This window comes from Oryctolagus cuniculus, chromosome 12 (genome assembly GCF_964237555.1).
Source record: "Oryctolagus cuniculus chromosome 12, mOryCun1.1, whole genome shotgun sequence".
Taxonomy (NCBI): Eukaryota; Metazoa; Chordata; class Mammalia; order Lagomorpha; family Leporidae; genus Oryctolagus; species Oryctolagus cuniculus.
The window spans coordinates 86,210,641-86,237,132 of NC_091443.1; the positions used below are offsets into that span (position 1 = coordinate 86,210,641).

General features: G+C 46.1%; 1 protein-coding gene and 1 long non-coding RNA gene across 2 annotated transcripts in view; one reads left to right on the forward strand and one right to left on the reverse strand.

The window, feature by feature from the left end:
• Positions 1-14,108: 14,108 nt before the first annotated feature.
• LOC108178249 (uncharacterized) lies at positions 14,109-15,591 on the reverse strand. Its single transcript, XR_001794973.3, has 2 exons — positions 15,237-15,591; positions 14,109-15,094 (listed from the first exon to the last, which is right to left on the reverse strand). It is a non-coding gene; the product is annotated as an uncharacterized lncRNA (long non-coding RNA).
• A 48-nt stretch (positions 15,592-15,639) lies between these two features.
• Positions 15,640-26,492, forward strand: part of RAB8B (RAB8B, member RAS oncogene family) — an 82,944-nt gene continuing 72,091 nt past the window's right edge. The window contains exon 1 of the mRNA XM_002718184.5: positions 15,640-15,868. Coding sequence (XP_002718230.3) covers positions 15,745-15,868 — 124 coding nt within the window. The 5' untranslated portion in view covers positions 15,640-15,744. The remainder of the gene's footprint in view (positions 15,869-26,492) is intronic.

A 26,492-nucleotide genomic window follows, 5' to 3' on the forward strand; every position in this document is an offset into this window, starting at 1 on the left:
GCAGCGGGACTAGAACCGGTGCCCATTTGGGATGCCGGTGCCACAGGCAGAACATTAACCTACTGCGCCTCGGTGCCAGCCCCAGGACAGACTTTTCAATAAATGGTATTGGCCAAACTGTATGTACATGTAGTAGAAGAGCAAAATTAGATCCCTACTTCTTTACCATTTACAAAAATCAACTCAAGATGGATCAAAGACCTAAACGGAAGACCGGAAACTATAAAATTGCTAAAAGAAAACAAGAGAAATGCTTCAAGACACAAATGTAGGTGATGATTTCTTGAATAAGACCCACAGGCAGCAAACACAGAACTAGACAAGTGTTATTATATCAAACTCTGAAGCTTCTGCACGCAAAGGAAGCAAAAGAGTGAAGAGACTTTTGACAGAGTGAGAAAAAGTATTTGCAAGCTACTTATCTGACAAGGGATTCATATCCAGAATATAGCAGCAACTCAGAAAATCAACAACAACAACAAAATCAATCTAGTTAAGAAATGGGCAAAGGACCTAAATAGACAGTTCTCAAAAGGGGAACTGCAAATGGCCAACAAAAATATGAAAAAGTGCTCAATATTATTAGCCACCAGAGAATTGCAAATCAAAACCCACAATGAGACATCACCTCACTTGTCTGGTTTGCTGTCAAAAAGAGAGAAATAGATGCCGGTGAGGATGTGGAGAAAGGAGAACTCTTAGACACTGTTAGTGGGAATGTAAATTGTGCAGTCACTATGGAGAAGAGTATGGCAATTTTTTTTTTTTTTTAAATTAGAGGGGCCGGCGCTGTGGCACAGCAGGTTAACGCCCTGGCCTGAAGTGCGGGCATCCCATATGGGCGCCGGTTCTAGTCCTGGCTGCTCCTCTTCCGATCCAGCTCTCTGCTATGGCCTGGGAAAGCAGTAGAAGATGGCCCAAGTCCTTGGGCCTCTGCACCCATGTGGGAGACCCAGATCCTGGCCCCTGGCTTCAGATCAGCACAGCTCCAGCTGTTGTGGCCGATTGGAGAGTGAACCAGCAGATGGAAGACCTCTCTCTCTATCTCTACCTCTCTCTGTAACTCTGTCTTTCAAGTAAATGAAATAAATATTTAAAAAAATGAAATTATTAAAAAAAATTAGAAATGGAACTGCCATATGATCCAGCAACCCCACTACAGGGTATATATCCAAAAGATACAAACTCATTGTATCAAAGAGATAACCTGTACCACCTCGTTTATAGCAGCACCATTCACAATAGCCAGGATTATGGGAACAACCAAGGTGTTGATCATCAAATGAATCGATCAAGAAAATGTATGTACACCATGGAATGCCACTCAGCTATAAAGAATGAAATCCTGTCATTTGCAGCAAAATGGATGGAACTGGAGAACATAATATCTTTTTAAAGATTTATTTATTTATTTGAAAGCGTTACACAGAGAAGGAAATACAGAGAGAGAGAGAGAGAGAGAGAGAGAGAGAGAGAGAGAGAGGGAGGTCTTCTATCCACTGGTTCACTCCCCAATTAGCCACAATGGCCAGAACTGCAGCTATCTGAAGCCAGGAGCCAGAAACTTCTTCCTGGTCTCCCATGCAGGTGCAGGTCCCCAAAGACTTGGGCCATCTTCTACTGCTTTCCCAGGCCATAGCAGAGAGCTGGACTGGAAGTGGAGCAGCCGAGTCTCGAACCAACGCCCATATGGGATGCCAGCACTGAAGGCAGCAGCTTTGCCCGTTATGCCATAGCACCAGCCCCAAGGACATCATATTGAGTGAAATAAGCTAGACACACAAAGACAAATACCATATATTCTCCCTGATATGTGGGAGCTAAAATTAAAAATAAATCAATCTGAACACAGAATGGATTAGTAGAGGCTGGGAGGAGTGGGAAGGATAAAAAGAGTTTGGTTAAAAATAGAAATAGAGGAAGTTAGGCATAGTTCATTAATTGTGACAGATATACTAATATGAGATGTTAATAACAGGGAAAGTGGGGTAAGGGCTATATAGGAATTCTTTGTACTACAATTTTTGTCTTGCAAATTTGAAATTATTCTGAAATAAAATGAAATAAAATAAAACCTGATGCCATTGTAAGCGTCCTAACCTTTCCCTTCACTGGGCGAGTTACAGAATAGGGTAGTCTATTACGCTGGGTAATCTGCCAGTGCCTGTGGCATAGGGGGTCAAGCTGCCTCCTGTGGTGCTGACATCCCATATGGGTGCTAGTTCAAGTCAACTGTTCCACTTCCAATCCAGCTCCCTGCTAATGCGCCTGGGAGAGCAGGAGAAGATGGCCTGAGTGCTTGGGTCTCTGCACCCACGTGGGAGACCTGGAACAAGCTCCCAGCTCCTGGCTTCAAATTGGCCCAGCTCCAGCCATTGCAGCCATTTGGAGAGTGAACCAGTGGATGGAAGATCTCTCTCTCTTTATCTTTTTCTCTTTCTATGTCTCTGTAACTCTGCCTTTCAAATAAATAAACCTTAAAAAAAATCTGCTTACGTAGGGACTGCCAGTTTTGAAACAACTATAAACCAGCACATCAGCCCCTTAGCAGTGTATCATAATTCTACCTGGTAACGTAACCATTTCCATAGTAATCTCCTCTAAGGGGCTTCCTGAGGGATGCTCTGCTTTAGTCTTATCTTTACTCCCCTTAGCACACCCTGCACATGGCTTTATAGATTGTAGGTGCTAAAAAAGTTTTTATTGGCCGGCGCCGCGGCTCACTAGGCTAATCCTCCGCCTTGTGGCGCCAGCACACCGGGTTCTAGTCCCGGTCGGGGTGCCGGATTCTTTCCCGGTTGCCCCTCTTCCAGGGGCCAGGGAGTGCAGTGGAGGATGGCTCAGGTGCTTGGGCCCTGCACCCCATGGGAGACCAGGAGAAGTACCTGGCTCCTGCCATCGGATCAGCGCGGTGCGCCGGCCGCAGCGCGCCGGCCGCGGCGGCCATTGGAGGGTGAACCAACGGCAAAAGAAGACCTTTCTCTCTGTCTCTCTCTCTCTCACTGTCCACTCTGACTGTCAAAAAAAAAAAGTTTTTATTAAATGAATGAGAATACAGAACACAGACTGTAATTTAGCAGCGTGACTTAATCCTCCTTGGATGAGCCAGCAGGCCCTTGAGGGCCACGCATATCTTCAGGGTTGTTATTGAGTATGTTATCTCGGGGATGGTTAAGTACAGGCCAAGTGGTTGAAAGGAGAATTCTGCAGTGACCAGAAGATAAGACTTGATACCTACCAGCTCAGTCCAATTTTAGGACTCTGTGCATGTATTTATAAGCCAGATATCGGAATGATCCTAGTTATTAGCTAAAAGAAAACAGCATATGCCAGGTCACTTGTTGATAAGATCTGACTGCACATAAACAGTGCTAAATAGTCTCTGTTTATGAGCTGTAGCCAGAGTCCAGGGTTCTTGGCCACGGTAGGTCAAGGAATCCATCTCTGAGATTTTTTTTTTTGAAGAGGCAGGATTCCATTAGTACTATTAGGGTATTATTGCCTTTACTTAATTTCATTAAAGCCCACTCATTAGCTCACAATTTTCTGAGAAGGCATGTGTATTTATTACTCTGAGGCTAATATACTCTGAGCTCTGTGTCAGTTACCAGGAATACAGCGTGATTATAATCATGCCCTCGAGAAATTTAAATAATTCATCTCGAAAAACATTTCCTTGTGCAGGTGACTTTACAGCACTTTAAATGTCAGTGTCAGAAATTAGCCTGGGTGTAATGTGACCCTGTCACATGTCCTATAACCCACTCAAAAGACAGAACAATAGCAGAAATCAATGTGACTGTCCGTGTAATGAGTTGCCATGGGCGTAACGAGTGTTCATTTAAGAGTAGTTTTTTGCGCCTTCAGGATTTGGGGTAAATACGTGTCTGCACATAGGCGATGTTTGTTTCAGTTTAGTGCCTCCAGGGATTGGAGAGCAAAGCAGCCGAACCTCCAGCACTAACTCCCTCCCCGCCATCGGGAGGAAAGAGCCGTCCTCGGCTGATCTTTGTTGCCTGTGAGGGTAGCAGAGGCAGCAGCAGGGAGCTCTACTCTGGGCCTCCGGGGATCCAGGAGGCAGGGAAAGGCGTTTCTAGGTCCAGTTTGTCAGGAAAGCTGGGAAGTGACACTGCCCTACCCTGGGCCTCCGGGGATCCAGGAGGCAGGGAAAGGCGTTTCTAGGTCCAGTTTGTCAGGAAAGCTGGGAAGTGACACTGCCTTCCTTCCCCACAGCCTCCTATAAACATGCCGATTCTCATCTTGACACTGGGACTTCACAGCTCAATGTCTTCCTATCTCATCAGTTTCCCAGTATGCTGTCTGCAGAGCGCAGGTGCCAGAAGATCAGAAGGGAGTGTGGGGAGAGCTGTGTGCTGCACCTGCCTGGGAGAATCGCCATGCACGTGGTCTACGTAAGGTTCTGAGAAGCTGTGGCATTACACGCTCTGACTGCAGCACTTTGCCAAAAGCCTTGACCATGGAACTCTTTGTTCTGGTACCACCCACTAACATCTGCATACACTCCGAGAAACACTGGAATAAACTATCTCTGTAGTCTGGTTTGACCACATCTTCAAGCCTTGGGAGTCGGAGCTCAGTGGGGTTAAGTGTTCTGTCAGGGGTCTCACACTCCTTGGCCACCCTAGGTTGCCTTCATTGGTCAGTTTCCTATATTCTCTGTTTTACTGTGAAGAGAGAGAGAAAAAGCATCATGGACCGGAATCTAGAGATCATCCCCAGGCTCCGGAGTTGCTGGTTTTGGCAGGCTCCGGTGGCTGAATTAAGCCTGATGAAGCAGGACTGAGTTGAGGGAGCAGGTGTTTGGCATAGTGGTGAGGACTGCACCTGGGATGCCTGTACCCCAGATCAGAGTGTTGGGTTCAGTCCCATCTCCTCTTCAGCCTCCTGCTAATGGCCACCCAGGGAGGCCACAGGTGATGGCTCGAGTACTTTGGTTCTTGCCATCCACGTGGGAGATCCAGACTGAGTTTCTGGCTCCTGGCTTTGGGCTGGCCCAGCCCCAGCTGTCACTAGCATTTAGAGAGGAAGCCAGCAGGTGGGATTTGTCTCTGTCTCTTTGCCTTTCAAATAAGTAAAATAAGAATTTCAATGATTTGAAATGTATTTTATTTTTTACATTTTTATTTTACTTGAGAGGCAGAGATAAGCAGAGTATACTCCCAACCATTCACTAGTTCACTCTCCAAATGCCTGCAGCAGCTGGAGCTGGGTTTGGCCAAAGCCAGGAGCCAGGAACTCAGTGTGGATCTTTCATGTGGGTGGCAGGGCCCAGCTACTTCAGCTAGCTCCTGCTGTCTCTTAGGGTGCATATTAGCAGGAATCTAGAATTAGGAGCTCAGGCACAACTTAAAACCAGGCACTCCAGTATGAAATGGAGGCATCCCAGCTGATGTTTGAACTGTTAGGCCAAATGCTTGCCCCTGAAATGTATTTTCTAACCAGGTCTCTCCAGAGGCTAGTGGGGTTTTTACTGAGTAGAGAATTTTCGACCAGTCAAGAAACTAATGAGGGGCTGGTGTTGTGGCCCAGGGGTTAAAGCTGCTGCTGGCAATGCTGACATCCCATATGGGTGCCGATTTGTGTCCTGGCTGCTCCGCTTCCCATCCGGCTCTTTGCTAATGTACCTGGGAAAGCAGCAGAAAATGGACCAAGTGCTTGGGCCCCTGTACCCACGTGGGAGACTGGAACAACATTAAGTTGTTCCTAGCTCCTGGCTTCGACCTGGCCCAGCGCTGGCCGTTGCAGCCATTTGGGGAGTGAGCCAGTGGATGAAAGACCTCTTTCTTTCTCTCTGCCTCTCTCCCTCTCTCTGTAACTCTGACTTTCAAATAAATAAATTAGAAGAAAAGAAACTAATGAAAAGAAGGGAAGCGGCAAAGGTCGTCGAGTCCAAAGCCCAGGTAACTGGCGCCTAATGGCAAACAATAAGTTATCTTTTTTTTGATACCGAGCTCAAGAAGAGCCTTTAATATAATTTTTTTTCTTTTCAAATATTGAATATGAGTCATAGATCCCTTTGGCGTCAGAACTGGGAAAAGTGAACAGAAACTTGATCTTTCGACCTCACAAGCCAATATCCTAGCTGACGTCTCTTTTATGCCAGATGAAAAAGGGTTGCACCTCACTTCTCGTGGACTTTGCCTCGAGGCAGAAGGACAGAAATCATTTCAGGCTTCAGTTTCTATTCCTGCTGTTTGCTGGTGAAGAATTCTGCACGTTGGTGGCCAAGTCAGCCACGGCGTTCTCCCAGGGAATCGGCTGCCCCAACTGCAGTGTAGCCTCGCCCCAGAGTAATTAAAGAACCACACGAGTGGCACTCTTTTCCTACAGAATTACTCCTGAGAGGCAGATGGCAAATCCAAATGTTTAGCTCTAGAGCCATATGGGGCCCTCTTTGTTTCAAAAAAGCCTCAATGAATATTAAGCCTCGAATGACGCCATTCATTGCAAAAGTAAGATGTTGGGATAATCCCCACATGGGCCTTCATCAGGCCACATTGCCATTTGGGTTTCGGCAAGTAATAGGTGGGGAATGACTATATGACCGGGATTTCATTAGCAGTTTTTCTTGATCTGAATAATCATCTTGGCCCAGAGGAATCACCCATTCCGCTTAATTTCCTCAGCATTCTATTACATTGTCGGCATCATGTTCTCAGCATCAGGCTGGAAAATGAGGAATCAGAGGGTTGTGCTTCGTTTCTTATTAACTCCTCAGCTCTGTCCGAGCAGCGGGAGCAGTCACAGGGAGACAGGGTGTTTTGTCAGAGGAAACAGAGCAGCTGCACACGTTCCCTGGTTAACTCTGTTTGTAAGTCCTTGCTGCTGTTCAGTTAAGCAGAAAACTGTCCACGTTGGGGATTTTTCCCGGGTCTGACCATCCATATTCAGTGGGAACAGGAGGCAGGAATCTGACTGGATTCAGTTTAACACGCAGAGCAGAATTTCATTTTTCTCTAATACAGCAGTTTGACAACCTGGTAACTCACTGGTACTGTCCCAGGCAGGATGAAACTTTGCACCCCTTTTGGAAAGAGAGAAGTGCTGATAACTGAGTCATAAGGGTGTACTGAGTACTCTCTAGAACAAGGAACTAGGTGCCTTGGGCCCCCTTCCCAGCACCACACGTTGCGTGGCCTCCAACGGATCTGCATGGTCTCTGAGGCTGCTGGTAAGTCCCCTGGGTTCACCAGGGGGTTGGGTGACCTGGGAGAGCAACGTCTGTAAGACCGGAAGCCCCAGATCTTGGCTCATCTCTTATGGGAGCCTGGATGCAGGAGTCTAAAGACAGACAGAAGGGGACGATCTGGTCCAGCCCGCTCATTTTACAGATGAGGACACTGAGGCATGGCAAGGCTGTCAAACGTGTTTAAGAGCACAGAGCTGGTTAGTGGCAGGGCTGGGCACCCAGGCCAAAGCTGTCAAATAGAGAAATTAGAAAGTTCAAGGCTGCCAGAGTGTGTCATCTGAGCCTTGGCCTTAGCTAGTTGTTGACCTGGTGTCCGAGTGCCCATGTTAATGCTGACTTCGGGCCACCTACATACTCCTCAAGGAGGCCATATTTTCTCTTCCAATTAAACATCAATTCAACTGTTTAAGAGAATGACAAGTCAGAATTTTCCTGGATTCAACTATGTGATTTCTCCAGAAATTTCAATATAACCAACCACTCAGTAATACCTGAACAAAGATTATGTGCATCTGACATTAAAATGCAGGTGATAGCGGGCACATATTGTGTCCCCAGGCCTGTCTTCTCTGGTCTTCTCTGTTTCTGATAGAACCACGTGTTCAGGGTAGGACTGACCCCTGCACCTCATTCCAGTGGCTTAAACCAGTTGACCTGAGACAAGAGTTCAATTTCAGGGCATTTATTTGAACTCTTGGAGAAAAGGATTCTCTGTGTTCTGCTGTGAATCTTGAAGCAAGAAGCCCCAGGCGTTTCAGGAAGACTTTTTGGCAAACCTCTGGGGCTGGCTTGTTGAAGTCAGCGTTACTTTCAGGAAGCCTTGCTAAGAAACAGGGAAACCAGATCCCAGGAGTTTTATCTGAGCTGCTGGATTAAAACTCACTTGTTAAGAGACCTCTATCTGATTCTTTGAGTATTTTTTAATAATGATTTATTCATTATTTTATTGGCAGTCAGAATTACAGAAAGGGAGAGATAGAGAGGGGGAGAGGAGAAGGAAAAGGAGAAAAGAGAGAGAGAGAAAGCTCTCTTGCATCTACTGGTTCATTCCCTAGCTTGCCACAGTGGCCGGGGCTGAGCCAGGCTGAAGCCAGCAGCCAGGAGCTCCATTTGGGTCTGCTGTGGGTGGGTGCAGGGGCCCAAGCAGTTGGGCCATCTTCTGCTGCTTTCCCAGGCCACAGCAGGGAGCTGGATCGGAAGTGGAACAGCAGGGACTTGAACTGGTGCCCAAATGGTCTGCTGGCCTCGCAGGCAGCAGCTCTACCTACTATACCACAATATCACCTCCTCTCTGAATATCTTTTAGTATATCTGATATTTAGTATCCTTTAGTGATTAAGTATTTTTATTAAAGTCATTTATTACCATAAGCATCCCAATACCTGTTGTGAGGCTGATCTTGTTTCAGCTCATTGTTTTTTGTTTGTTTGTTTGTTTGTTTATTTTTTAAGTTTTACTTATTTGAAAGGTAAAGTTACACAGAGAAGCAGAGGCAGGGAGAGAGGTCTTCTATCCGCTGGTTCACTCCCCAGTTGGCCGTAACGGCCAGAGCTGAGCTGAGCCAGGAGCTTCTTCCAGGTCTCCCATGCAGGTGCTGGACTTGGCCATCTTCTACTGCTTTCCCAGGCCACAGCAGAGAGCTGGATCGGAAGTGGAGCAGCTGGGACTCGAACCAGTGCCCATATGGGATGCCAGCACTGCAGGCAGCAGCTTTACCTGCAATGCCACTGTGCCAGCCCCCCCTTTTTTTTTTCTTAAAAATTTATTTACTTACTTATTTATTTACTTGAAAGAGCTACAGAGAGAGAGAGGGAGAGACACAGAGAGATCATCCATCCACTGGCTCACTCTCCAGATGGCCACAACAGGTCTCCCATGTGGTTGCAGGGAGTGAACCATCACTCACTTCCCAAATGACCAAAAACTTGGGCCATCTTCTGCTGCTTTTCCCAGGCTGTTAGCAGGGAACTGGATTGGAAGAGGAGCAGCCGGGACACAAACCATTGGCCATATGAGATGCCAGCATTGCAGGTGGTGGCTTTATCCAATATGCCACAATACCAGCCTGTGTTTCAGCTCATCTTGACTTTTGCTGTTGGATCTGAATCCATTTTAAAGTTGGCCCCCAAAGACCTTTTTTTAGTGACTCAGGTTTATAATAAGCTCTACCCAAAAATACATAGTATTTACTGCACATATACTTTACTTGACACAAAAATCCTACAAAATACCAATGCCTAAGTTAACGTATGAGATGAATTTTACTAATATTTTACTATCAGAAACTTTATTATTAGACAAATAATGCAAGAGATATTACAATGGATTCCTTCCAAGACATCATTAAGTGGAGTAAAATATTGAGCCTACTCTCCATGAATGCTAGACTGTACCTCGCTTTTCTATGGACTGAGCCCTATCCAGAAATGAAGTCACCCAAAATAACTGCAACTTGGGTGGCTTCTTCTCCATTTAAGTGATTAGGTATTTACCCTAGACCCTTAAGAAAAGAGTTTTGCCTTCATCTGGGCCTTGGCCTTGGCCCTTGTCCATGTACTAGGCTCCTGAGCCAAAGACGACAGCCCTCCCTTCAGTCATGTTCATGAACTCACAGCTGAGGGATGCACATTCCTCCCACACCCTCTACACTGACTCAGTTCTAAGAAGCTAGATTTATAGGAATTTGTTAGAAACTGTACGTTCATGTAGCTTTTTATTGTGGTATTATCATCTTATTTTCATCCAACTTTTGCATCCAGTGGTGATATATGAAATATGTAACAATCAGTTTTGTATGAGTATGTGACCTACCAGACTTGGAGTCTGACCAATCAGAATGGATGCTTAAATCATCAAATCAGAACGGGTGCCTTACCAATTCAAATTAAAAGCCGTCCAACTAGAATGGACACTTGGCCCATCAGAACAAATGCAGTGTGTTCCAGGTGGATATCTGCTTCACGCTTATCACTGACCTTTTCATCTGTCAGCTCTCCCCTCCATTAACTGGGAGCAAACTGAGGGCAGGGACCACATGATGCATATCTTTGTATCTTCCCAGTGGCCTTCCTGAGTGGGTTTCATAATGTGAGTTTAATGAATATTTGTTGGCGTGGACATTATCCACTTAGTGATTGCTTAGGAAATATCAGTGGGTGGAAAGAGTACAGTTTGCCCTTCTCTGCTGAGGATAATTATAGAATTAGACCACTAGAATATCACTAAAATAGCATGTTTTTGGATGACACACAGCTGATAAGACAAATGGGTGTTTTTAAGGGCTTATCATTCAATATGATCTTGATGAGCTAGACACATAATATATAATCACACTGGTTTCTTAAACACAGCAGTGAATAGGGTACTTAGAGGAAGAATAACATAAATACCAGGTAGACTATCAATGGAAAGGTACTGGTAAGGCCCAATACACCTAAATCTTATAGCAAATAACACATGAAATTGTCCCAGACATTTTTAAATTAGCTAGGCTTCTGGCATGACAGTCATAGGTGCTCATTCATCCATTCGACAAGTTAACTGAATACCTACTATGTGTAAAGGTTTCATGCTAGGCATGCTGGGAATATAGCAAGAACTTAGCAATGTCTCTTTCCTAAAACAGCTCAAGTTCCAAGGGAGAAGACAAAGAAGTACACAAACCATTCGGTAACAGTGAGAGAACGTATTCAACAGCTGAGTCATCAGCCAGTGAAGATAGTCACCATGAAGGACATCTTTGTAGCCCACCGGGACAGCTGTGCTCCACAGCTGGCTGAGGGCCAGGATCCATCAACACTGATGGCTGCACACGGACGGCCAGAGGCTGCTTTGTCCACAGTGTTTCGGGACCATGTTAGCTTCTGGGTTCTTGTAGGGTACAATTAAGGGGGAAAAACAGTCCCAGTAACCACCAATACTGGTTTGGCTAACGCTTGACAAGTAGGGGCTTCACTCACATTTAGTGTCCTTTAAGCAGTTAAGACAGTTGACATTTCTTGCACTCACATGTCTTAGAGAAACTGACACCAGTCTAAAAATCCTTAACTTATTTTGAACATTTGCATAGAGAACATAAACTCTCAGGAGGATGTTTGTAGGTTCTTGGGAGGGGGAGGTCTTTGACCCCCAAGAAGAATAATCTACAGTAGGAGGTGAACAATGCTGTGGGAGTTGTGCAAGGTGACGCTCTGGCTTGCTAAGAGAGCCAGACTGAGGACAGAGTAATCACAGAGGAGGGCAGGCATGAGGAATAAAGGAAATGGATAAAGCTCAGCTCAAAACCATCCTCACCAGAAAGGAGCAAATTCTGGGGCTGGCGCTGTAGCTCAGCAAGTTAAAGCCCCCGCCTGCAGTGCTAGCCTCCAGCTGCTCCACTGCCAATCCAGCTCCCTGCTGATGCATCTGGGGAAGCAGCAGAAGACGGTCCAAGTGCTTGGGCCCCTGCACCCACGTGAGAGACCCAGAAGAAGCTCCTGGCTCCTGGCTTCTAATAGGCCCAGCTCTGGCCATTGTGGCCATTTAGGGAGTGAACCAGCAGATGGAAGACCTCTCTCTCTGTCTCTACCTACCTCTCTCTGTAACTCTTTCAAATAATTTTTAAAATGGAAATATTAAAATTAAAAAAAAGAAAGTAGTAAGTTCTGGGGCTGGCGTTATGGCATAGCAGGTTACGCCTCTAACTGCGATACTGGCATCCCATATGGTCATCCTGATCAAGAGCTGGCTGCTCCACTTCCAATCCAGCTCCCTGATAATGCACTTGGGAAAGCAGTGAAAGATGGCCCTAGTACTTAAGCCCCTGCATCCATGTGGGAGACCCGGAAGAAGCTCCAGGCTCCAGCCCCAGCCATTGTGGCCATTCGGGGAGTAAACCAGTGGACAGAAGATGGATCTCTCTCTCCCTGGCTCTCCTCCTCTCTGTAACTCTGCCTTTCAAGCAAATAAAAAATAAAATTTTTCTTTAAAGTAGCAAGTTCACAGGGGAGAACCCAGATGGACACAGCTCTGTGGATGCAGGACTGGAGTCCCACGATGCACAGCCACCAGGGGGGAGGAGCAGCTTCCACAAAGCAGGAGGAAAGTGTGATAGTGACAAAATCGACAGAGGGTCAAATCCTTGGATATCTACCCTTGGGTAGTCAGGCTGTCATGTAAACGTGAGCTCTGTGGAAGACTTTAGAATCCCGTGGAAGGTGCTGCTCTGCCCAGTGCCTTGCAGAGCTGTAGCTATTCCAGGGTGGGCTGGGCAGGTGGCATGCATTATTGGTGTGCTTATCTCAGAACACTGCAACATGGGTTTTTAGGAAAGGGCCATTGATACCACTTGGACAAAGAGGGGACTATGGCAGCCAGCAGCATATTACCTGTGGTACCCTCAGCTCTACAAATGTGCTGTGTCCAGTCCTTTGAGCACAATGCCTTGAATTGGTGGTACTCGATTACTACTACCAAAATCTCAGCTCCTGATGCCATACTGCTACACAAAATAGGAAAATGATTCAAAAAGGGAAATTTGATTCTTCTTGGTTGGTATGTTCAAGTGGTTCAATAGTGGAAGCCAAACTTAGCAGTAAGAAAGTCCCAATATTGGGGTGGGCATTGTAGCATAGCTGGTTAAGTTCCCACTTGGGACGCCTGCAGCCTCTATCAAAGTGTCTGGGATCAAATCGTGTCTCCAGCTTCCTGCTAATGCACCCGGGAGACAGCAGATGATGGCTCAAGTGCTTGGGTCCCTGCCGTTCACGTGGGTAACCCAGCTGGAGTTCCTGGCTCCAGATTTTGGCTCCAACTTCTGGCTATTGTGGGCACTTGGGGAGTGAACCAGTGGATGGAAGTTCTCTCTCTCTCCTCTCTTGCCACTCTTCCTCTCAAATAAAAAAAAAGTTTTTAAAAAGTCTCAAACATCATATATGCTTGCCAGTAAAGAAAAACTGGGGAAGTGAAAATATGACAGAATTATTTTTAAAAAATTCCCATGTATTAACAAAATTCCCCTAAGGAAATTTAGGGACTTTAAAATTCCTAACTCTAGCTTCTCTTGTGAACATAAGTTCTTATTCATACAGAAAGAGAAAGATACTAGTTGCCAGCAGATGGTGGGACTAAAGTTATTTTAATAAGTACACATTCTTCAAAAGACAGATGATTCCACTAGTTTTTGGAGCTATATTCCCCCCCCTTTTTTTCCTAGCAATGAAGATGAAGGTGTAGAACTGGGCTGTCCACTTATTCAGAGCCTGGATGAAGCCAAAGACTTGTCCAAGGGCTGGCTTGGGCAAAGAGGCCCAGCCCGTGAGATTCCTTATTAGCGGGGCAGACACTGTGACTTTGACCTCCAAGGTCCTTGTTCCCATCAGGTAGGCTGCAGCAGCAGCGGTAGCCCTCTGGACACTGTAGGATCAGTAACTACGATGTATTTACCTTCTGTCCACATAGAAGGTGAAGGCCAATTCCAGGACCAGCTAAGTCTCTGCCACAATAGGACTGAGCTTGGAGTATCAGTGGCATTGTGCACGCACTCAAGATGCATCTTAGAAGCTGCTGTCTTCTTCAGCTAACCATTCTGTGTCTTCCTCTTATTCCACTGAGTCCACTGGCTCCCTTAATACTGCTAGCCTTCCAGAAGGTGTTTCCCTGCAGGACTGGGGAACCTTTCTCCTGCCCAGGGCCATTTGGATATTTATAACCTCATTCACAGGCCATATAAAATCACCAACTTAAAAATCAGCCCGCTATTATAGATTTGTTGCATTTTGAGTCTCGCTTGCTGTTGCCTTGGCAGAGCCAGACCACGTGATTTCATTTCTCATGCGCCTTACAGGTGGGGGCTGGAAATTCCCCACCCCTGAAGGGTAGGTGTCTGGGCCAGTGTTTCTCAAATATTTATCATTGTTGATCTCAAGACCCCTTTATTCTCTTAAATATCTTTGTGGATTCCAAGGAGCTACTGTCATGTGGGTTTTACCTGTTGAATTTGCCGTTTTAGACATTTTAAACAAAATATTTATTTTTTATTTATTTGAAAGACAGAGTTACAGAGAGGGGTAGAGAAAGAGGTCTTCCATCAGCAGGTTCACTCCCCAAATGGCCACAATGGCCGGAGCTGGACCTATCCAAAGCCAGGAGCCAGCAGCTTCTTCCAGGTCTCCCACGTGGGTGCAGGGGCCCAAGGACCTGGGCCATCTTCCACTGCTTTCCCAGGCGCATCAGCGGGGAGCTGGATTAGAAGTGGAGCAGCCAGGACTCAAACCTGTGCGCATATGGGATGCAGGTGCTGCAGGCCCCAGCTTTAACCCCCTACCAACAGCGCCCACACCCCTTTTAGAAATTAAAACTAAGGTGGGAGGAGAGTGAGGAAGCCCCTCCAGGATGCAGCTCCCAGGCCGGGCCTCCCTAGCTTCTCTCTTCCACATTACCTGCACCAGTAAACTCCCCTTTCCAGGAGGGGTTTCTACCACGAGCGAATTAAAGAGGACTCAGTAGTGGATTCATAAAACGGAGGAATGAGTCAGACGATGTGCAATAAAGAGTTGAGTCGCATATAACAGTATTCCCTCGTCATTTGTCACCAATGAGTGATGGGGGATGAACGGAACAAAGTGCTTTCACTTTTTTTCAGGATCTCATTTAATGTTCTCTGCACACCTCCAAAGTAGCATGTTTTCAATACACCTTGCCGCCGTGCAGCCCGCGTGCCTTGTCACAGCAGCTAGGAGACGGAGCCCAGACGGAAACAAAGTCTTATCCTCTAAATTCTCAGGACACGAGGCCCGAAATTTTGCAGGGCGCAGATGTGTGGCACGAGCCTTCTCGGATTTGCAGGGCGCAGGGAGCGGCCTGCGTGGCCCATGCTCTCCGGGAGGAGTAGACTTTGGCTCTGGCCTGAGACGTGGAGAAAGGGGCCAGAGGAAGGTTCCGGTGAGCACGGGGGTCTCTCCCGCCCAGCTCCGGGGCCGAGGGGCTGCGGAGGGGGCGCAAGGGCATTGCTGCGGATGCGAGCCGGGGGAGCAGACGAATAACACACCCGGCCCAGAATCGCAGGCTGCGTCCTGGCAGCCCCGAGGAAAACGAGCATCTCCACTCAGGGTCCCGGCGGAAGAGATGTGGGAACTGCGAGACAGATTCCGCACACAAAGAAACAACGGAGTTCCATTCCGGCGGCGCGACGAGAGCAGAGTTCGAAACGGAGCCTCCCTTCCCAGCTCCAGCGGCACCGCCTACTCCACCCGGTCACCCCACCCAGACATCTTTTATCTGCTGGGGTCGCTTGGACTGTCCGCGCTGGGCACGCCCGAGCGCCCCGCCAGAGAGACTACAAATCCCATGAAGCCCCTGGGGCGCGGGCGGTGATGACGAAGCGTTCGCGGATTGGCTACGCGGGGCGGGGAGCGCAGGCCTTCTCCGAGGGGCGGGGCGGGGCACGGGGCGGGGCGAGTGGCGGCGCGGCGGGCACGCCCCCTCTCCCGCGGCCCCCTCCTCGCTTCTCCCCGCCGCCTCCTCGAGCTCCCCGGTCAGAGGGCCGGAGCGAGAAGATGGCGAAGACGTACGATTATCTGTTCAAGCTGCTGCTCATCGGCGACTCGGGGGTGGGCAAGACCTGCCTCCTGTTCCGCTTCTCCGAGGACGCCTTCAACACCACCTTCATCTCCACCATCGGTGAGGGAGGGGCTGCGGCCCGGGACGGGGGTGAGACCTGGAGGGTGGGTACGAAGGGGCCGGAGGGACGACCGAGGGGCTTGGGAGCCCCCGGAGCGGAGACCGCGGGGCGGCGGGAGCCGTGCGAGAGGGCGACAGCGTGAGGGAGAGGGGCGCGCGGGGGACGTGCGCCCTGGGCGTGAAGGGGGAACTTGGGGGCCAGGGCAGGGGAAGGCGAACCCGAGGAGCCAGGACTGGGAGGACTGGGGCGACGGGGGCGCGCGGGGGCTGACAGGGAGGGTCCCAGCGGGACAGAGTGAGGAGGGGACACGGGGATCCCGCGGAGAGCGAGAAGGGGCTCGTGGATGTGCGAATGGATTAGAGGGCAGGAAAGAGAAAGGAAATGTGAAGGGGAAATGGAAGGGTTGGGGGAACGAGAGGGGCGGGCAGAGGACACAAGGGACGGAGGTGAGGACCCGGCGGGGAGAAGGGGGCTGAGGGGAATGAATGATCCGGAGGGGAGGGCGCGCGCGGGGGGGTGGCTGCAGAGGTGCGGGCAGAGATTGGGGGGCGGGGGGAGGCCGAGGAGAACTGCAGGCAGGAGAAGAGTTGCGGGGAGGAAGGGGGGATGAGGCTACCTGGTTGGAAAAGTAAAGGCGGGCGGGGTGCGGGTGGAAAGGGAACGCAGCAGCGGGCAGGCGAGGCGGACAAGGTGGGCAGTGAGAGGGGTGCGGGACTTCGCGGTCTTACTGGGTGCTCCGGCTTACCGTCGTCTCTGCTGCTTTGGGTCCAGTGCAGGAGAAAGCAGAAAGTGACTACTGATGGAATGCTATCTGTGGAGCATTGAGTTGTTCCCAGTGTGCACGGGCGTTAAGGGGATTGCTGACTTCGGGGAGTGATGTGGTCAGGAAAATAGGGCTCGCCCCTTCTTGTCTCCTGAGAAGCAACGCGGCTGGATTTTTTTTTTTTTTAATTGGGAACTTGAATGCTTAACAACTTCTGAACCAAGGAATTGATCTTGCTTTCTGTTGCCACTCTGTATATTTTGTTTCGGTTCTAATGATGACTTGTTAAATCAATCACAACCTGCAATATACCGGTACCCCAATTACTTCCAACTGATGCAACACTAATTTTTTCCTCCCTTTTTACTGGAAGAAATGGGTTCGGGTAAAAAGATCTCTAACTTATCAGAAACTGAAAAGCGGAGCGAAGTTGGTTTTACCCGGCTGTACAAGCGTCCTTAACCTCACTTCTGTAGTTAAATGGCTACAGTAGATTAAGTACTTTAAGAATCGGTTTTGGGCCGTCTGGGAGATGTTTCTGGCCTCTAGAAGTAGCTAATTTAGACATCTCTTAAATGGTTCTTAAAATATTTCTCTGCATGAGTTTCTGGATTGGGAAATAATGGAAAGCTTGTACTTTGGTAATAAGTGTGTTTATGTACTTGTGTTTGTGAGGATAATTGCCTTAAAAAAAAAAAAAAAAGTACCTGAGTATGGAGCCCTCTTCAGTTCAAGACCGAGAGAACCTACGGTTTGCTGCTTGACTCCGGCCTCTTTCGTACGGATTGAACAGCCTGAAACCTCCTTGGTGTTGTGATGTCTGGGCGTGGGGAAGTTTGAGTTTGCAAGTTCTTGGCAGTCAGTCTTGAGTGGGACTTTTTCTTTTCTGAGGAAGCAGATTCTAAATGTCATCTCTCAAGTGTTTTCCTAAGAGATCTGGTGGGAGCTGATACAGCAACTGACGGCGTTAACGTTGGACACGGGCACTCCTTCCAAAACCCCCACGAAACTCCATCCCACTGATGAGCGCACTCTGCAGTGCAGACCGTGAGCTTTATCACGCGAGTGGGTGGCCTTCCGCGCTTCCTGTGTGTGACCCTCCCAGAGGCGTCCTCCCGCCTGGAGAGTGAGCAGATCTCTCGGATGCTGTCCCTGCCGAGCTCCTGGGATAAGTTTTGGTTGCTTCGAGTAGTTTGGTCAGTTTTCTCTTTTTTTCCCCTTCATTTTTGTCCCACATTTCCTGTAAGGGTATCTTCTTCATTTCAAAAGAGTAGCTTTAAGAAATTACTTTTCATGAGATTTTTTTTTTTTTTTTTTTGTGATGGAAACGAGGTTCTTTGGAAGATTGAGGCTGTTCAAGCCTGAAACCCAGTGTCCTCTGACAGTTTAGAAGAGGAGGTAGGCGTTCATTGGGGTGCATCTCCTGGGAGCTGTGGGTCTTTGTATTTTCTGCGTGGTGGAGATGGTAAGAAGAGGCCATGGGCCACGTCTTCGTTTGATGTGGAGGAGGGGAAAAGCCCATGCCTCTTATTTAGTCCCAGAGCCCCAACAGGAAGTGGTGGCACGCTGCTGTCTTCAAATAGCAGAATTTATGCTCCTAAACCGTAACGCTTTGTAGTTGAACTGAAGTTGGTCAGGTGAGTGGTGAGACCATTTCAGCAAAGTGTCCGCTTGACTGCAAACACAGACATGGACATAGTCCCATCTCTAGCAGCCATATCCATTTGCCCAAGTCTCACCCCATCCACAGGTGACTACACTGCAGAGGACACAGTGGGCGGGCCACTCCCTCCCCAGCTCCTGTGCTGTTCTCAGCAGGCTGGACAAGGCCCACCCTAGTGCAGCTGACCACACTTAATGAGCTCGTCCACGTCACAGGAAGCATCCCCTCGGTCATAGCAAAGGTCTGGTTCTTTACACCTAGGCTTGGAGTGTGCGTTGTGCTAGATAGAGGTGTGTGTCTGTGTCTTGCCATGAAGATACGTTTTAAGCTTAATTGTGCTTTGCAATGTTTAAATCGTTTTTAACATGGGAATCTGCCATCTTTAGACAACTGTTTTGATAGGCGTTCTGTCAGCATGAAAGGAAAGAGACAATTAGTCATTTGACTCCAAATACACTTGTCTCACACTTTCTTCTCATTTCTCTGAGATCTTGCTCTTTTCTCTGAAATAGCTCCCTCATTTCCTTCCTGCTCACAAGGGTGGTGGAAGGTAGATTTTCTTTCATCCGACTTCTTGGGGATCTTCCAGGATATTAGATAGATAATCCTTGTTAGCTATGGGGAATGGATGTTTTACCCATTTGAAATTACAGACTCTGCCTGGCACCAACTAGCCTTTCAATTAATATGTTTGAAAATTGAAAACTTTTTGATTGACTCAAAAAAGCCATTATAAAATAATATAGTAAGTCAACTAGGAAAAGCTTTGCAGTTAGCTATATATTATATTTCTGATGGGATGTGAGTGCGTTTCAGTACTGATACAATTTGAAATGGCCCTAAACCAAACAAAGTGCTGGTGGAGCAAAAAGAGATAGCATAGTAGCATAGCCGCGTCTTCTTCTAACAGGTTAATCTAAGCTGCTTCTCTGCTCTCTCCCCTGCCCCCTTCTTCCTGTTAGATATTTCCTGAGTGGTTTCATTATTTAGTAGAGTCATAGTTTGACAGCAGAAAGAGTTTTAGAAATTATCTACTTTATGCTCCTCCTCAGTATTACAGATAAGAACAATGAAAGTTGAGTTGACCCTCAAAAATCACCTCCTGGGTTAGTTACCCTGGTCAGTTGTGTACATGTATTGAAATGTCACACTGTACCCCATACATATGTACAGTTACTGTGTGTCAATTAAAAATTAATTAATTTTAAAAAGTCACACCACTAGTTATAGCAGAGCCTGCAGCAGATCCCCAAGGCCAAGTGTGTGTCACTTCCACAATTATACTACTGCTATTTCTGATCAGTCTGGTCGTCTCTGTAAATCCGAATCTTCGGTTTTCCCAGGGAAGAATTAGATTTTGCCCGTATATCTATATGTAGGGAAAGTCAAGATGGTCCCACTTTGATTAGCCACATCTGTTTAGGGAAATATGAGAGTACTTCAGAAAGTTCACAGAAAATGGAATTAAAAGATAAATTTATTTTGGTGCAAAAAAGATTATGAAATTGGTGCTTTTTTTTCATAATGTGCATTTTCCATGAACTTTGTAATGCTCTCGCATATTAAATGTTACTGCAATGACTCAGAGTCCCATAGGATTTGATGTTGGGATAACTCAGCACATTGTTGTCCTTTGCCCTTTGTTTCTGTGTCTGTAGTTTCAGGTTAGGAGATCAAAGTGTATCCTGCCATTAAAATTCCTTCCACCTGCAAAACCACTAATGAAATCATTGATAGCTGTATGCTGGCAATTGTCATAGCTTAGTCTCATTAGAGTTCTTTTAGACATTTTATTCTGAAATACTGTGTTTTTTTTTCTTGGGTTCACATTCCCCCCCCCCTTTTTTTTTTTAAAGATATATTTATTTATTTATTTGAGAGAATTACAGACAGAGAGGACAGAGAGAAAGGTCTTCCATCCACTGGTTCAATCCCCAAATGACCACAAAGGCCAGAGGCTGAGCTGATCTGAAGCTAGGAGACAGGAGCTTCTTCTGGGTTTCCCATGTGGGTGCAAGGGCTGAAGCACTTGGGTCATCTCCACTGCTTTCCCAGGCTGTAGTAGAGAGCTGGATCTGAAGACAAGCAGCCAGGACATGAACCTGCGGCCAGATGGGATGCCAGTGCCACAGGCGGAGGCTTAACCTACTATGCCACAGTGCTGGACCCCAGGTTCACATTCCTTAAAATCAGGGTTTGTATACTACACTCATCGACCAAATGTGGCTTGCAGCCTGTTTTTGTGTTTTTTTTAAAGAACATTTTTAAAGATTATTAAAAAATAAAGCAGTGAAGAGTATGCAACAGAGACCATATGTGTCCCACAAAGCTTAAAAATATTTATTCTCTGGTCTTCTGTAGAAAAAGTGCTGACCCTTGCTTAAAATTAAAAACTGTTTTGAGTTGGTAGACTTTCAAAGCTTTTATCAAGACTTATTGACTGAAAAAAATAAACTTTGTCATATTTACATTTTTATCCACGATGATATCAACATTTGGCTGAGATATAAGATATGAGGAGCAAGTTGAATTTAATTTTCATAGTTGTTTTCCTTGATTTCTTTCAACTCTCCAAAAAATATGCAGGGAACATGCAAGTTCAGCTTGAACATGTTGTACATAAAGGCTTATTTTAATGTCATTGTGTTCCTTCAAAGCTGTTGGTAGGCTTCCCATCCCAGTGATAGCATGGAAAATGACACCAGTTCAGTAAAAGCAGAGTGTCATGCTTCCCGATTAGGAAGTGTGCTCCTGTATGCAGAAAGGCTTTCTGCACATAAAGGGTGGGCGTGGGGAAACTGAGTCTCGGTTCCACACACAGTTCTGTCTTAAGAATGATTCCTTTAATGAAGAGCTTCAGCGGCTGTTCTGCAGGGCAGCAAGTCGGAGAGGAGGTTCCTTGGCCAGGGAACAAGGTCGTTTGGATCCACAGAGGAAACTTGGAGGAGAATAAATTTGGATATTATTGTAGAGAGGGAAGCAAGTTTAGTCTTTGAAGGCAAGACAAAATTTAACCTGATTTTTGAATTGAATTTGAAAATGGACTGAGAAGAACGTGGAACCTGGAGTAGAAGACCTGGGGGCCGCTGGCATGGCGTGAGGCTGGCTGTAGTCATGAGCTCTGCCTGCCTGTGCACAGCTCCTTCTGGGGGTCAGCTCTCCTATGTGTGTGAGGATTGTTACTTGGGAGAAGTTTGCAGGAAAGTTTTCATAGCAGGATGAGAAAGAGGGTTGAAATGAAGATGGGGAAGTAGACTTTAGGTGGTAAATTATGCTGTGACCTGTGACATCATCAAGCTTCTGAAATGTAGGCATGGAAAGGTGAAAGGGGGAAGTTCAAGGAGAGATTATAAACTGTTACTGATAGGTTAGGGTTTGCAAACTCAAAGGGGTTAGGTGAGAACTATGAATAAGGGGAGTGGGCCCAGAGTGGAGTTAGTAGGGTGTGGTCTAGACTCTGGTAGACCAGACAGTGTACAAAGGGTACTTCCGAAAGTTTGTGGGAAAATGGAATGAAAAGATTAATTTATGTTGGTACAAACATTTTTTGAAATCTGTACATATGGGGGGCCTTCAGAAAGTTGATGAAAATGCACTTATAAAAACATTATGCATGGATTTCAAGAGCTGTTTGCACCAAAATAAACTATCTTTTATTTTTGTTTGTTTTTCAAAATATTTGAGAAGCAGAAAAACAGAAAGAAAGAGAAGCTGAGACAGAGGGATTTCTCCCATCTGCTGGTTCATTCCCTAAGGCCTTCAACGGCTGAAGTCTGGAGCCAGAAACACAATCCAGGCCTCCCATTGGGTAGCAGGAACCAAATTACTTGAGCTTTGTCTTTTTTTTTTTTCCCTCTTTGTTTTTGAGAGTCATACACAGAGTTTCCATCTGCTGATTCCCTCCCCAAATGCCCCCAACAGCCAAAGCTGGTCTCTCACAAGGGTTGCAGGACCCCAGTTATTTGAGCCACCATCCCTGCCTCCCAAGGTTTGCATTATTAGAATTGGGAGCTGATGCCAGGGCTCAAACCCAAGCACTCCAATATGGGCCAGGGGCATCCAAATTGGCTGCTTAACTGCTAGGCCAAAAACCCACCCCAGCCATATCATTCATGTGTATATGTATGTATCCATCTGTTTATCTGCCATTTATTTGAAAGAGAGACCAAGATCTCCTATCTGCTGGTTCATTCCTTAAATGTTCACAGCAGCTGGGGACTGTGCCAGGCCAAAGCCAGGAGCTAGAACTAAATCTTATGTGGATGACAGGGACCCACGTATTTACGCTTGAGCTTCTTTTCATGAGCGTTTTGAAGTGCCTCTGTATTCCCTGCCGGCGGAAGTGGCTGCTTTTCAGCTTCAGCTTTTCTGTAGCTACACTAGAAAATCTCCTGTTTCAAGATAAGCTGAAAATTCCTCATAAAAATCCACACTTGTGGGCAATTTATAAAACAAACAAAAACAATGTGAGGGACATTACAGAAAGGGCCAAACAGCCATGCCTTGTGAGTGATTAGACAGGGCCTGTGAGCCACTAGCTTGCAAACCAGGCATGATAATCAGGATATATGGTGGTTACGGTGCTTTAAAATGGATCCTTTATTAACCCCAGTGTTTGTGTGAAAAAGGCCTGAATTATTGTCACTGGCCAGCCAGATGAGTGGACTGGTTCTTGTTCTGCATTAGTAGGGTAGAGTGTTGAATAAAGCAGAGCAGTGATTCCGGAGTCAGATCTGGATTTGTGTCCAGGCATCTGCCATCCCTACCCTTGTGATCATTGGCGAGTGAGTCACTGGTCCTCGGAGGCCTTAGTACCTTCATCTATAATACACGGTAATAATACAATACCTACCTTGTGCAATTGCTGTGAGTTTGAGTCTTAGTCAACTTCTTCTTGTGTTTAAAGATTTATTTATTTATTTGAAAAGCAGAGTTTCAGAGAGGCAGAGACACAGAGAGAGAGAGAGAAAGTCTTCCCACCTGTTGGCCCACTCCCCAAATGGCTACAACAGCTAGAGCTGCGCCAATCTGAAGCCAGGAGTTAGGAACTTCTGGGTCTCTCATGTGGGTTCAGAGGCCTGAGGACCTGGGGCATCTTCTGCTGTTTTCCTAGGCCATAGCAGAGAGCTGGATCAGAAGTAGAGCAGCCGGGACTTGAACTGGCACCCACATGGGATGCTGGCACTGCAGGTGGCAGCTTTACCTACTATACTACAGCACCAGCCCCAAGTCAACTTCTAAATCTTCCAGACGTGAATTAGAAGACAGCTCAACTTGATGAATGAATGGGTGGATGGATGAATTGTGAAAGGATAATAGAGCTGTGAAGTGTTGCAGGGAGTTGTTGTTAACACCTTTCGTAGCATTTTAGATCATTAGATTATTTCAGAGGATGTCTAAGTTAAGGTTAAAATTGTTTAATTTGAATTCTTAACACAAGAATGGTTCTTTCTCCCAGTGTAATGCTGTATAACTTTCTAAATCTGTTTTAAAGCGTTGTTTTGGAATATGAATGATATTTCACTTATCTTTTAGTCTCCATAATAAGCTGTTTTTAACACTCTGCCTCCAGCCCCCCAACATAAATACCAAATAGAAAATGAGTGAAATCACTGGGTTTGCATTAGCAGAGCCATTTCAGCTTTGTCTCTGCCCATTAGCTTCAAACAATGCAACAGATGCCTGTTAACAGTTTCTTGCCCATTTTTAATTAGCAGATGGAATTGTGTTTGTGTCAGTGTTCTGCCAAAGAGCTCATTTGAGTGATGGGTAGGGAGTGGTTTAGAACTTGAGCTGAATAAAGCCAGATTCTATTTTTAAAAAGATGTATGTAAACGTTTACTATATAGAACCACTTGCATAGCTCACTGGAACAGCGTATGTCTAGAGTAAAACTGATGTTTGTAGATAGTTTTTCTGCCTTTATTACAGGAAGAACAATTTACCTTTTCATAGTTTAATTGAAGGTTTTACTTTAGCCTTGGCAAGTACCACAAAGTGGCTTTCTTTAAAGATCAATTGCAGTATTTTGGCCTACTATGTTGAGGATTCCCCGAAGCTGGGATGAAAAATGCCAGTACCGACAGATTGGTCATGGCTGTCTGGGATGCTGTTTTCTGTGGAGTTCTGGGGTCCAGTCTAAGTTCCATAATACTGGGACTGTCATGGGTCCTAAGGCTTGCCATGGGCTGTGGGCTGAGGAGGAGGGTGGCAACACTCTACACCGCTGGTATTTTTAGAAGTGAGTAACTACTTGCTGTCCAGCATATTATGGCAAGACCTCTTTATGTTACTACTGTTGGTGAATAATTATTAGATATCTGCGTCTGGAAATGTGTGCTCTGCAATGTTCAGTTTTGTGTTTTCCGATGTTTCTTATTCTGAATTGAGTGAATAAGAACCTGCAAGGAATTAGGTGCTTGGTTATCTTTAGAGGGAGAAATAAATCTGCAAGTTTTTTTTTTTTTTTTTTTAAGTTACTTAGTGACTCAGGACTCCCTTTGGGAAGCCACATAAAGCGATGGAAACAGTTGAGCTGCGGGGCTCTAGAGCAGCGCCATCAGCAGTGAAGTCGTTTTCTGCTGTCCACCTGTAAGCATTTGGTGTTGGTTTAGTAGGCACATCGGTATCTACCTGTTGCTGAACCTTTGGACATTTTCCAAGGAGCCCTCATCTTCCTCAGCCCAGAATCTTCATTCTGGGCTGTCGGAGGCAATGCCGAAGCTCTGCATGTCATCGTGTGAATCAAATTGAGGCTGCTGCTGTGGAGATAAACTGGTTACCAGGGCTGTGGGTAGTCTTGTGACAGCACTGCAGGATTTCAAAGCACTTTGCAAAGGCTGGGTTGGGTACGGTGTCCCTCCTCGTCATGACAAAAAGGCAGCCACAGAGAGGTTAAGCAATGGGTAGCCTTGCACAGCTTTCTGCTGGCAGAGCTGGGCTTGCCACATTGCATAATTTTGATTCTTTGGTGAAGAACTTGACAGCAATCATTTAAATAAGTCATAAATGTTTCCTTGATGTATAACGTGGAAGGATAATCTCTGATGATGTACGGTCAAGTTTGGGAGTACAATACAAGGCAATCTGTTCAAAAGTTGAATTGTGAGTTTGTTACTTAAGATCCCTTGCGATAGTTGTGTGTCTGGTATAGATATTACAAAAGAACTCCCCTCCTGTAAGCATGCACACAGTTACACAAAAGCTATTACAAAAAAATAAAAATAAAAAAAAGACTTGGCATTGTGAGATGTCAATGACTAACCCAATTGCAGTTTGTTATAACTTGTGAATTTGAATGGAGTAACTGTTTATTGCTCATGTATTTTTAGATGGGGTAGCTGTTTATGGTTTTCAGCAAGGAATTTAAAAATTTTTTTCTCTCCTAAAGGTTTTTTTTTCTCTCCTAAAGGTCTCTGAATAAAACCTTTTTTTTTTTTTTAAAGATTTATTTATTTATTTTAAAGGCAGAGTTATGGGGTTGGGGAAAGGGGAAGAGAGAGAGAGAGAGTTATTCAGTCTGCTGGTTTACTCCCTACATGGCCACAGTAGCTGGGACTGGGCCAGGCAGAAGCCTGGAGCCTGGAACTCTATCCAGTTCTCCCACTTGGGTGACAGGGATACTTGGACCATCTTCCGTTGTTTTCCCAGGCATATTGGTAGGGAGCTGAATAAAATCTTAATACAGCATGGAAAATAACTCTTTATTGAGAGCTTGCTATTCCAGTTTTGGACTGTTTCAGACCACTTTCTCATTGCACTGCCCTTTAGCATCTATCTCCCCCATACCAGGATTTGGGGAGAGGGCATTGGGTTGAGAACAGAAGAATGAAAACAATGTTCTGCCTCCCGCCCCAACACTTTCTTTGGCTACTTGTTTAGTATCCCGTTTTTGTTAGCAGTTGGAGTAAACTATTGGGTGAGAACTTACTGCCTAGAATACTTTGAGAAGTAATAGGAACCTTTGAGTGGTGTTATATTCTTATATTGTTTAGAAGCAGACAATAAAAAATTGATGCGTGTCTCAGTCACAGCCACTGATGAACAGTGATGCGCAGAGTATGTTGTTGTCCACAAACAGAATTATTTGTTAGCACATTTCCCATTTTGTGCATTTACTGTATTTTGAAAACTTCCAGTCTTAGAGAAACACAAACAATTTGTGTGAAAAGTGAAATAATTTCTATCATGTACACAA